Here is a 13,180-nt window from a genome sequence, read left to right on the forward strand (position 1 = left end):
TATTATTACTCAACGAGATGAATAGTGGGAGTGCTTCTATGGGTGTAGCTATGGAAAAGCTGGTTGGCAATAACTATAGTTATTGGAAGTTATGCATGGAAGCTTATCTACAAGGGCAAGATTTGTGGGATTTAATTGAAGGTGATGACACAGAAATTCCAGCCGATACTCCACAGAATGCAAAATTACGCCAACAATGGAAGATCAAATGCGGAAAAGCCTTGTTTACCTTGGGGACTTTGATTAGCAAGGAGTATATTGATCATGTTCGTGATTTAAAGTCACCAAAGCAAATATGGGATACACTTCAAAAGTTGTTCACTAAGAAAAATACCGCTCGACTGCAATTTCTAGAGAATGAGCTAGCTATGGTAACTCAAGGTAATTTTTCGGTTGAAGAATATTTTTTGAAAGTGAAAAATCTGTGTTCTGAAATTTCAGAATTAGATGCTGAGGAGCCAGTGAGTGAGGCTCGATTACGGCGTTATCTTATTCGTGGATTACGAAAAGAGTTTATGCCATTTGTTTCCTCAATACAAGGGTGGGCAAATCAGCCTACAGTTATTGAACTGGAGAATCTTCTTTCCAATCAGGAAGCATTGATTAAGCAAATGACTAACAGCAACGAATTTTCCCCAAAGTTAGAAGGTGTGTTGTATGTCAAAGATCAAAGGAGACAGAATTTTCATTCAAAGCCTTCATCTAGCAATGGGAATCAATTAAGAAGTGAGGAGTGGTCAAAGAAGCCATTTAAAGCTTGTTACAGGTGTGGAAAACCAGGTCACTTTAAACGAGATTGTCAGGCGAAAGTGGTGTGTGATCATTGCGGAAAGCCAGGCCATATTAAACCAAATTGCCGAGTCAAGATGCAGGAATCAGAAGCAAATGCGGTACATGAAAATAAAAGTTCTCCAGATCCAATTTGGGAATATTGCTTAACCACTGAGGTTCTTGACCAGCCAACAAACGTGACTTCAGCCGTATATCAAGATGATGTTTCTACAGGTGATCAAAATTCTAATTCCACTACTTACGCTTCTGAGTTTGATTCTCTCCAAATTTCGCATCTGGACTCTCTCTTTTTCTCCGATTTCAATTCTATTGCCCCTGATGACCCTTCTGTTTACTCCACGGCCTTGGATTTGAGATTCGACGAAAATGAAGTTGTCGAGCTAACGTTTGACGATCTTGACGGTCTTTACCTCCCCTCTGAGGCTGACGATTTTCTCATCTTGGAGAATTTAGATCAAACTACCAATTTGCAGGATTCGGCTACTGATGCTCCGCCCCAGTCTGACCCAGAAATAGTTGCACTGCTTGATGATGATGATTTATCACTATTTGGTTCTGATGTTGAGGACTTGAAGGAGGATTTCGGAGTTCAGGTAAATTTATGTGAAGAAAGGGAGGATGGTTCAATGGATAATAAGTTTAGTGTGGCTAAGGATTCTGAGAAGGCGACAGGAAGCCAGAATATTATTAATAACAAATCTTTTGGCGATAACATTTTTGAGGATGCAGATGTTGACCATGTGGAGGATGATGTTGACCATGTGGAGGATGATGTTGATAAGCTACAGCTTTTGGATGATCGATTTGATACTCTCTTAAGTCAGGACTATGCATCTAGTGACAACGGTGACAGTGCTTGTGATGAGCATGATGGTTGGGTAGCTGAAGAAGATGAGTCCCTTGCTCAAAAGCTCAAGCATGCCCTTGATGATCATAGTAAGGATGACTTGGACCTTGACCAAGGATATAAAGCTTCTGCAGATCAAGAGCTTTTGCAGTCTGCCAGTGATGTAATTCACCGGTGTATGGAGTATGCTGAGTCTGCACAAGTTGAGATGAATTATTACTCTTTGTCATTAGAATTGGAGCAATCAAAAGCTCAGATTCAATTATTAGAGGGTCATATCAATAATTTGGATCCTGCCGTTAAGACCTTGAAAGAGGTCATATTCATGAAACCAGATTATGTTGATGCTCACTGTGATTTGGCATCCGCTTTGCATGCAATGAGGGAAGATGAGCGAGAAATTGAGGTGTTTCAGAAGGCAATCGACTTGAAGCTTGGCCATGTAGATGCTTTGTATATTTTGGGTGGACTTTACGTGAACTCAAATGGTGAAGGAGCTTTTATAGTTGTTGAAGCCTCAAAGTTTAAGACCATTGGAGAGAAGACTGTTTTGAGACCGGAACTGTCAAATGCTCTCAAAATTAGATCTTTTCAGAAGATTACCCGATTGAATCGCTGTGATGTGAAATTTATTAAGAAGGAAATCATTCAACATGATCTGTCAATGTCTTATTCAGGTGGTGGCATGTCTAAGAAGTCCATAAGCAAGCCTAGCTGGAAGAAATTCTTCGTAGATTATTTTGTTCGAGAGAAAGTGTTAACGCAGGATGTTGAATTGCAGGAAATACATACTAATGAGCAAGTTGCAGACATATTTACTAAAGCACTTGCCAAAGTGAAGTTTGAAGTTTTTCTTCGGAGTTATTGAGAAATAAGCTTGCACTAAGGGAGGCTGTCACAATTTAGTGCAACTTATTTTAGTTTGAATTAGTTATGGAATATATGATATTCGTAATCTTCCAGAATATATTAGTTAGGAAATATATCTTAGATATCGTAATTAGTTGAATTTGAATAGTAGTATATTTTATTTTATTATCAGGATTTAGTTAGTTTATATTTTCTTGGTAGATATTATTTAGTATCTTGTATCCTATTTAAAGGTCGTGAATATCAATCAAGATAGAACATTTTTCGATCCCAATTCTTTTCCTCATTCTTAAATCTGTATTCTTTCGTTGAGTAATAATATTTTCATATCTATGCACACTTTTGAGTGGTAGATATTGCGTCAGGCCGGTTTTGATCCGGCAATTATGCTCGCCGGAAACTTTTCAGAACCCACCCCTGGTATGTACTCTGCTGTCGGAATTGCCATCGGAATTTTGCCGGTGATTGGTCGGGGTTTCAGAGTCCGAGGAACACGATTGAAGATTTGTTCATGTTGGTTTCTTATATATTATTTCTTACTTCCTGGAAGCTTTTATGTAGTTTCCTTCCCGGCTTCTTTTAATTATTATTATTATTATTATCATCATTATTTGACTTTTCTTAATAAAAAAAAACTTTTTCTGTAACTTCCTCGGACATGCGTGTGCCTTCTCCGTTTAGTCTGTGTAGGAAATTCAGTGTGTTTTTATTTTAAAAATATATATTTATATGGTTAATTAGGTGATTCTTAATCCAAAAAATATTCTTATCGTTGGTATATGGACCGAACTACATAATTAAAAATTTTCAATAATTCATTTTATAATTGATATATAGACATATATCATTTATTTATAAATAAATAGTCAATTTCTTTACATTTAAGGGGAAAAGAACCCGACTTGATTTTTCAAAAATTTTAAGTATTAATAAAACTCTCTGAAACTATTTCCATTCAAATTTTATTAATACAAAGATTAAAATTAAGCACCTTAAAATATAGACTATAAATATTCAATGGCAAAGATATGCAGCTGTGGGCCAATCACAGCCGTCAATCTGTAGTTCCGTCTTAAATTTTTTTTCTTTAAAACTTTAATGAAAAATAAAAGCTGAGCTGGAAATATGTGAGAAACAACGCTGAGCTGTACGGGTGTCAGGGTTGGTGAGTCACTCAGCAGTCACACGCTCACTGTGTTCCGTTTGCTTGGACATGAAAAATTATTTAAATTTCCACTATGCCACATGTCACCTTTCTATTGGGCTCGCCTAATATGTGGAAGTTGGTATAAGTCAGCTATAAAAAATTGGTTTAGGTAGGGTTTAATTTTTAAAAAATAAAAAATTAAATATAATTGATAAGTTGACTTTTAAAAAGTCAATCCAATTAGCTCGAAAATAGGGTTACAATTCAATTGTACATTTAAAATTATTAGAAAATTTAATAACATTTGATATTTGTAATTGATATTAATGATACCGTGCAACTTATAAATGTTTAATATTTGAGTTTAATGAGATTCTAGTTATGAATAAGTATAATTAAAAAATAAAGATGAGATGGGTTGGACTGTGAACTATATTTGAATTATTTGAGTTATCAGCTCCATTAATTTGAAATTTTGGGTGGGTTGAAAATATTTTCCAAATTCAAGAGCAAGAATATATTTTTACCCTTTAAATAGCTTTCAGGCGCTAAAATTTGGTCTATCGAAAATAATAATAATAATAATAAAGAAAAATAACTATTGTTAATTAGTTTAAAATAACTTGCATTATTGCATAATTAATTCATAGGTAATTGAATTAGAGACAATTTAAGGTTAATTAGTATTAACTACTTTGGTAATTTTCATTATTATTTAAAGTTGAGAATGTTAGAAATAATAATAAACCAAACCGGGTTTTTTTTAATACGTATTTGATTTATTAAATAAAATTCAAAAGAAAACCGGCCATCGGTGCCGGTGGCTAGTTTTTCTCCGGCAGAGCTGTCGGATACTCTGTTTTCAATCAGTTTGAACAATCCCCATATAAACCCCAATCTCCGGCAAATAACAGTCATAGTTTCGCACACACCACGGAACAAGAACAAATCACAGCTTTATTTAATTATATATATGTAATTTGTCAAAAACAAGCCAAAACATAAAATGCTCTGTTTTTCCGACATGAAACAGAGCAAAACCCACCCACCAAAACAAAACGGAAATCAAAATCTCAATACAGTAATGAGGCTGCCATTATTACGTGTCATCGGCGTTGGGTTCCCGGCGGCGAGCGACGGAGGAGGGATTTAAGAAAGTCCCTAATAGAGTAGTACATCATCGTCATCACCAACTTTCTTCTTGCCGGAATTACAGTGGCAACCTTCCGCGGCTTCAAACTTGAGACGGCGGTGGCCGGAAATTTGATCGGCTTGTTACGTGGGGCAGTAGTCGGAGCCATCGGAATCTGGCTGAGTTTCGTTGAGGAAATGAGCTGTAAGGAAGAAAGGTTTGTGCTTATAAAGGTTAGGAGCAAGGTTTCCGGTAAGCTTCGGCAATGGAAGTCCTTTATTTTGACAACTTGTAAAGTCAAATTCGGTACTTCCATGGCAAAGGTATTATTGACAACCTTGTAAAGTCAAAATCTAAACTTCCCCTGAGCTTCCAGAGTTATTATGCAAAAACATATTTCATTTAACATTCACAATTTTCCACAACTCATCCTCCTGATCATAGATAGATCGCCCACGTTCGAATCCATAAGCAGTGACAATTGCCCCATGAGAACTCGCTTTCGCTACGGCTCCGGTGGGTTCTCTTAACCAAGCCACTTGCCTACGAGTTGCCGGCTCATTCTTCAACAAGCACGCGGTCAGAGTCTTGGTCTCCTCCCACTGCTTGGAAGCTTACGGTTTCATGTTCTATTTCACTTCCCGATTGGGGTTTCTTCACCCTTCCCTCACAGTACTGCTTCACTATCGGTCACCCATGAGTATTGGCCTTATAAGGTGGTCCTTGCTGATTCACAAGGGATTCTACGTGCCCATGCTACTTGGGTCAGAGTTGATCCTTTTGTTCTGGGCGGAATAGCCTCTCATCATATTGCAGCAGGTACATTGGGCATATTAGCGGGCCTATTCCATCTTAGTGTTCGTCCGCCCCAACGTCTATACAAAGGATTACGTATGGGAAATATTGAAACCGTCCTTTCGAGTAGTATCGCTGCTGTCTTTTTTGCAGCTTTTGTTGTTGCTGGAACTATGTGGTATGGTTCAGCAACTACCCCGATTGAATTATTTGGTCCCACTCGTTATCAATGGGATCAGGAATACTTCCAGCTAGAAATATATCGAAGGGTTAGTGCCCGGCTAGCCGAAAATCAAAGTTTATCAGAAGCTTGGTCTAAAATTCCTGAAAAATTAGCTTTTTATGATTACATCGGGAATAATCCCGCAAAAGGTGGATTATTCAGAGCGGGTTCCATGGACAACGGGGATGGAATAGCTGTTGGGTGGTTAGGACACNAATCCCGCAAAAGGTGGATTATTCAGAGCGGGTTCCATGGACAACGGGGATGGAATAGCTGTTGGGTTTCTTAAGAATGTTGGCTTAATCCACCACACTTAAACCGGGTGAAAGTTATTTTATTTATAATTAAATAAATTATAAACTGAAATAACAATAAAAAATATAAGAATATAATGTATAATTTAATTACGTAATTTTTAATCCAAAAATAGTACAGGGACGCGTAATTTTATTCCCAAAAAAAAAAAAAAAATAAATAAATAAATATATATATTCCTTATGGGTTTTTAAATTTCTTAACATTTTCAGAGAAACATGTAAAATAATAAAATTTAAAAACTAAACAAAAATTAAAGTTATTCAATTTTGAAGATAAAAATAGGAATATAATGTATACATCTTGTGAGCTGGAGATTGACGGCTGTGATTGGTCAGCTACAATCTTTGACCGAATTGTGGCCATTGATTAGAATTATGCTTTTTAATGGAGTTTTCATACTGAATGATGGTGGAAACTAATTACTTATGTTCTAATGGTAAGAATTTGGAGGTGACCTATGGGCATGGAGAATCCGGTTTAAATCGAATATAGTCGAGTCATTTTCGTCGTTACTAACCTTCTAACTCAGACTATCCAATCTAAACTATAAAAATTAGGTCGAGTTGAGTCGGGTTAGATTTTTGTAAAATAAAAAATTTAATATAATTTATAAATGACATTTTTTTTAGTTAGGTCAACTCAATCAACTTGTAATAAGATTACAATTCGATCTTACGTAAGTTTTTATGTAAATATTAAGATTCTGAATATATTTTTTTTATTAAACTAATTAATTGATCATAGTTTACAAAATTATTATAACTGATTATTTAATTATAATACATCTTTTTAAATATATATTTAATGTATTATGAGAACATCTTAGAACAAAAAAAATTATTAAGAGAATGAATTAAATAATATAATAATCTTATTGAAAATAATTTATCACATGAAATTTTGATAACTTATATGAATTAGAGACATCTTGTAATTTTTGTATTTTTTTTATAATAAATTCAAAATTATGAATTTTAGAGTTTATTGTAAATATTATTATTTATATTTAAGGGTAATATTTAATTTCAAATGACATTGAAACTTTAATATTATTTTATAATATTAAAATTTGATTTTTTAGAAATTATGTTAATACATTATATATTATATATATATATATATATTTATGTATTTGTTTGTAAACATTATATTAAAGTTTTAAAAATTAATCCGTACAAAATTAGAGGAGGCTTCTCTTGAAACCAATAGAATGGGCATGTGGGTAAATAGCCCATGAATTTAGATCCGACCCGGAATATTAGTCCGGATCGGGCTCTGAAATTGACCGAGAACCTGCCCGTTTCGTTCCGAATACGAAAAAGCTCTGTATACTTTACCCTGTTCGATCGAGGGTTCGAGGAGACGATGAAGCTCACATGGAAGAACAAGGGCAATAGTAAGAAGCGGTCTTTCACGGCAATTTCAAGCCGTTCAAATCTTCCTTTTGAGGTTCCTGGTGAGGGGGAAGAAGATGGTAGGGTTAATCGCCAAGATAATGAAATAGACCGGAGAGAGGATGGAGCTTCAGAAAGTTCGTCTTCAGACCTCAAGCGTCTCGCGGAATCATTTCGGGATCAAGGCAATACGCTTGCCGAGGTGCGTGTGTTTTCCTTCAACAAATTTGAGCTGAATTTGTTATGGCATTTCCGTTGGAAATTTGTTTAGCTACTACTTCCTGTTCTCAATTGTACTTAAGAACAGTATCTAATTTTGAATTTTAAATTTGAAATGTTTTATCGGAGAGAATGATAACTTCCTGAGTTGAATTGAAGAGAAAATAATTGCGCTGCAAAAACCTTGCTGGTGTGTGGTCACCGAGTTTTCATTTATGAATCACACTGGTAATATTCGAGAAAACATCTCCCAATCGTATGCGTTGTTTCTTGCAATGCAACAACAGAAAATCTTCACGAACAATTTGTTCGGAACATCATCAGCCCAAAGCTATAGGATACTGTTGAAACAGGGAGGCGGCTATCTAGGGAAGAGAAATTTGTGTATCACTTTGAAAACAATGACTAATTTTGGATCTTGCATTGGTTTGAATTGAAATTTCTTGCATACTTGACATCTTGATCCTCTATCTCGGGAGAAGCCTTTTGATTTGCTTATTACTAACACACTGAAACAATAAAACAAACCTAATAGCAAATGAACCCTTGGTTTACGGTGCAAATTATGATTCAAGTATATGGAACCACACCTCTAAAGGACCATTTGCAGAGGATTTGTTTTGGGAAGAAACCGTTTGCAGCTGTTAAATGAGTAAATTATGGTGTTTATTTTATGTTTGCGGTAACTGGTACTTTTATTTGCCTTCCGTGATTTGAATGGTTTACAATATATGAGATATTGATACAGATGTAAATCATTTATCAAAGAATGAAAAAAGGCACAAATATGGAACATTAGTGACGCACTTTCCTCTAAAAATTAGGTAATGGGCGAGGGAAACACACGTCTTTGGAAAGCTTACTTATTTCCATTTCCATTTCCGTATGCATTTGTATTTGTGTTCATAGTTTAACACATGCAATGATGCAATGGTTTTTATTCAAACGAATTTTCACTTTAAGTAATGGTATTTGCACTTGAACTATTATAAGGAAGAAGCCATTTGTATATTTGAATGCGTTGTATTATACCAGAGGTTTATTAGGAAATCTTTTGTCGAACAAGAATGTTTCCAATTGAACACGTAGCTAGATGATTCAGATCTTAGTGACTATTTGGCATTGAAATATTACTATTTGCTTCGGATCATACCGACTGTTTGGTTCATTTCTATACAAATATGGGCTTGCTCACAAACCTTTGGGTTGGTTTTTACTAGGAGAATCGACTTAAAAATGAAGCCTGTAGGTTATCCTTCTTTTATGTTGCAGTTATAGAAATTGTCCTCATGCATTGACATTTGGATGTTAAATATTTTGATTATACTCCAAGGCCATGTGCTTTTTCTTTTTTCAGAATGGGAAATTACGGGAAGCACTGGGAAAATGGGAGACTGCTCTTACCTTGATGCCTGAAAATGCAGTTCTACATGAACAAAAGTCACAAGTTCTACTGGAGATTGGGGAAGCTTGGGGTGCTTTGAAGGCAGCAACCAGTATGTTGCTTTCAATTACCTTTTACTGTTTCGATTGTCTAAGATTTTTCATATTGGTCGGTAAGCTCTATATTGAAATAACATAGGTGATCCGTGATCGGTCTATAGGGTATATGCATGGTGATATGAACTGGGTTTATTGATTAATGAAGTACAATGTCAAGGGAAGAATTCTAGAGCTTCCCCTCTCTCCCACAAGTTACCTCATAAAATGATCAGATTAGGATACCTCATAAAATGGCATTTTGTTATGATCTGGGTGATAAGCCATACCTTTTGTTTTTCTTTTTTGTTGTTGTAAGGAACTTGCTTTTCCACATTTTTCTTGTTTTATTTATTTTATACGATGGCCTATATTTGAGTATTTCATTTAATTCTATTATTAAAATAACATCAAATCTTCATGCCCTTGAAGTTGAAATATCTATTTCTGAATTCTACATTGCAGGAGCTACTGACTTAGATCCGTCATGGGCTGAGGTACAACTAACTCTTAGACTGTCAGGACAATATTAATATATCCTGCTACACCTTTTACTCTATCTTTGAAAACATCGCGCCTTCTTTTTCGTCTTCGATGGGTTTTGTCTTGTGGGATTCTATCCATTTAATTGCTTATTTTCTGTTGGGAACTTGAGTCTGGTATTCATTGGCTCCATATAGTTGGATAGAACCATTTAGATCTATTTCTCTCGTAGACCAATGGCACATTGCTCTATTATGGGAAGTTTACACACTTATAGATTCAATGTTTTAATGCCTTTCTTGGATCTCCCATCCAAGATCAGCTTCTTTTGCATTGGGTGTCTTTAGTAAGCAGTAAACAATTTTCTAGCCGACGACCTTTCCTTCTTGAGCTGATTTGCCGAGAACTTTAAACATTTAAAATTTCCTCATTCATCGTGCTGTTGACCTATGTTCAGTAAATGTGAAGAAGCTAGACTCATTTGTTAGTTTCTCAACTGATTTCTTGTCTCTTTTGATTTTGAATACAATCAGGCGTGGATCACTCTTGGTAGAGCACAGTTAAACTTTGGGGAACCTGATAGTGCTATAGAGAGCTTTGACAGAGCATTGGCCATTAAGGTACAGTGATTTTGCCTGGTTCATCATTTTGTATTTATACTAGTATTTACACTGCATTCCTTGTCCTGACACGATCGATCTGTCTAGTATACTTGCACGGTCAGTTAAAATCTAGCCTTCATAATAGTTTCCCAAAGAAACTGTATAAATGGTGACAGTTTCGATTGTTAATATACCAACCATTTTGGATGCTAGGCTCAGTCAAAAGCTCTTGCATCATTTATCGTCCAACCAGCGCCCTCTTCGGCCTGACTGTTCATTACTGAATTTAAAGTTGAGAAACACGATTTATTCCCAAAAGCCCACTTACGGTCAAAGTCCATTAAAGCTTTGCTCTATAAGACATTGATTTGTTTTCTCGATCCCACATATTTTATGGTGAAGTAAAAATTTCTGTTGTGCACAGCCTGATTCTGGGGATGCCCAAGACGATCGCAAAACTGCAACGCATCTAATAAAGCGGCGAAAACAGCTCCATTCAGCTGGGTTGAGCAGTTCTGAAAATCGTTATTTTGTGGGAGATAAGTTGAACAACGTTGACGCTTTATGAAAGTGTAATCTGAAAAGGAATATGATGAAGTTTGTAATTTAGGTTCTTAATGCATAGCTAGAGTTTCCCCCATGGCCAAAAGCAGCGTGTACCTCCTAAATTCATGAAATCACAGATAGTTTACAAGTAGTTACAAAATACTATGTGAATGTATAGTTTTCTTTCAAAATGTCCGTTTTAATAATTGTGTGTATATATATTCAACGACAAGTGAAGCATCGACTTTTAATATGTTATGGTTATTTTATAATTTTTGTTGGATTTTCAAAATTGTGTTAGTGTATGGTCCATTTTGTAATGAATTGATTCTTTACGAAGGGGAAGAAAACTCGGGCCGGGTTGAACCTGATTCGAAACCCAGTGTTATCTAAGCAGCGGGCCAGCCATACGAAGAACTCAACCCACGAACAAGAAATCCATGCCAGACGCAGCCCACGGTCCAGAGCTAGCCCAGATGCATGCATGAAGTCCAATCAGATTCGCGGCTTAGCGAGTATCCTCAGCCGGCCCAACTCCCACGTCCAGGAAGCCCACGTCAAGCCCATGATCCAGCAAGCCCATGACCCAGCAAGCCCACGTCAAGCCCATGATCCAGCAAGAAGCACCACAGCCCAGTATCTTCGGCCGGCCCAACTCCCACGTCCAGGAAGCCCACATCAAGCCCATGATCCAGCAAGATGCACCACAGCCCAGTATCCTCGGCCGGCCCATCCCACGTCCACGAAGCCCACGTCAAGCCCACGATCAATTTATTATTATCATTATATATTATTACATTTGTGAGAGTTCGGTGTGCCAATTAATTTTTTTTGTCATATTGACGTCAGCATTCTAAATTTATTAAAATTTTATTTTCATCACTTTTACTAAAAATAAATTTCATTATTAAAAAATTCAACTTACTCAGATCAAAATTTTCATTATTCTTCAAATTAAACTTGTAATTAACCGAGCAAACCTCTATATTTTCTAACTAATCGAATCGAGATCAAACTAAAACAAGAACTAGTTTGTGAACAACATCATATTCATAAACTCCTCAAAATCGAGCTTCCCATCCAAATTGGTGTCATAAGCTCGGATCATGCTTCTACAATCAACCTCGCTTTTATTTGCATCCCAAAGCTCAAGTCTCGACAGCACGTTTTCGAGCTCCTCGCAAGAAATGAAGCCATCACCATTCACATCAAACACTTTAAAAGCCATATATACAATCTCCACATCTTCCTCTTCATCTCCATGCTCATCAACCAACCCACCCTTGCACTCGCCTTTATTTTGCTTCGATATCGACTCGTAAAAGAACAAGAACTCATCGAAGTCAAGGCTCGGTTTCTCGAGAAACGACTCCAACTCCTCCATGGTCAATTGAATGCCAATGGTGTCTAGGAGCCACTTGAGCTCCTGAACGCAAATGAGGCCATCCTTGTTCTTGTCGAGCCTGTTGAAGATCCTGAGCAAGTCGTTTGAGCTAATAGGAAGAGCCATGGTTTTGGGTTATTGGGTTAGCCGCCGGGTGCAGATTTTATAGGCAAATCAAAGGGAGAATTTTAAAAATCAATGGGTATTGGGGAAATTTGCTAGAAGTTTCTACTGTCGTTGTCAACGTTACCGTACAAGTCTTCATCCTATTGGAAAGTCAATGGTCAGCTCTAATATTGTCCATTGGTTATCGAGTTGAGAATTTATACAAAATTTGGAGATATTTTGGTCGACTTTGACAAATAACGATCGAATTTCATGGACGAGTAATAGACACGACGAGGGGTTGAAATTTTTGGTTAAGTTCAAATTTGTGTCGGTATCTACTAAAAGTGACATGAACTAAATGCTTCGAGTATGTTCTAATCGAAGATTTTTAAAAAGTTATCTCTGAACTCATTCTAATTCGAAATGATTACTAACACCTACGTTTGCGTTCCTAATTTAGTTGAAAAGTGTTGGGGGGAGATGTTAGCTAGGCACATGTTCCTGGAAATTTCCAAGAGTCAAAAGGAAATATAACATAGAATATAGATGTGGTGGACATTAAGAAGGCGGTTTTGAGAATGAACACAAGCCAAGTGAGGGTCATTTTGAGGTGGGCTTACACCCTTTTCTCGACACGAAGAGTCATGGGTCAAGTTTCGAACATGTCGTTATATTGGGCAAGGGTATAATAAGATTTGAAAGATACCCAATTTCACCGACTAATAAATACCATCTCATCTTGCCCGATTAAAAAATAGGAGCTACTTTAGTCACACAACAAACTTGGAGTAAATCTAACAGCTGCTGCAATATTTTGAGTTGACAGATCTGGAGTCTAGAC

General features: G+C 36.4%; 2 protein-coding genes across 2 annotated transcripts; one reads left to right on the forward strand and one right to left on the reverse strand.

The window, feature by feature from the left end:
• The first annotated feature begins 7,418 nt into the window (after positions 1-7,418).
• On the forward strand, positions 7,419-11,053 carry LOC111445415 (tetratricopeptide repeat protein 33). Its single transcript, XM_023083769.1, has 5 exons — positions 7,419-7,720; positions 9,095-9,233; positions 9,682-9,713; positions 10,233-10,319; positions 10,726-11,053. Exons 1-5 carry the CDS (start codon positions 7,490-7,492, stop codon positions 10,867-10,869), a joined length of 633 nt encoding a protein of 210 aa, XP_022939537.1. The 5' UTR covers positions 7,419-7,489; the 3' UTR covers positions 10,870-11,053.
• A 734-nt stretch (positions 11,054-11,787) lies between these two features.
• Positions 11,788-12,378, reverse strand: LOC111445399 (probable calcium-binding protein CML44). Its single transcript, XM_023083745.1, has one exon. It carries the CDS (start codon positions 12,355-12,357, stop codon positions 11,875-11,877), a length of 483 nt encoding a protein of 160 aa, XP_022939513.1. The 5' UTR covers positions 12,358-12,378; the 3' UTR covers positions 11,788-11,874.
• Between the last annotated feature and the right edge of the window lie 802 nt (positions 12,379-13,180).

Source organism: Cucurbita moschata, unplaced genomic scaffold (assembly GCF_002738365.1).
Source record: "Cucurbita moschata cultivar Rifu unplaced genomic scaffold, Cmos_1.0 Cmo_Scf00007, whole genome shotgun sequence".
NCBI lineage: Eukaryota > Viridiplantae > Streptophyta > Magnoliopsida > Cucurbitales > Cucurbitaceae > Cucurbita > Cucurbita moschata.

Excerpts from the sequence above, each read along its gene's own strand:
- LOC111445415 (XM_023083769.1), top strand. The coding sequence starts at position 7,490 with ATGAAGCTCACATGGAAGAACAAGGGCAATAGTAAGAAGCGGTCTTTC. Across the intron at positions 9,234-9,681 it reads TGCTTTGAAGGCAGCAACCA|GAGCTACTGACTTAGATCCG; the intron begins GTATGTTGCTTT and ends TCTACATTGCAG. Across the intron at positions 9,714-10,232 it reads TAGATCCGTCATGGGCTGAG|GCGTGGATCACTCTTGGTAG; the intron begins GTACAACTAACT and ends GAATACAATCAG.
- LOC111445399 (XM_023083745.1), bottom strand. The coding sequence starts at position 12,357 with ATGGCTCTTCCTATTAGCTCAAACGACTTGCTCAGGATCTTCAACAGG.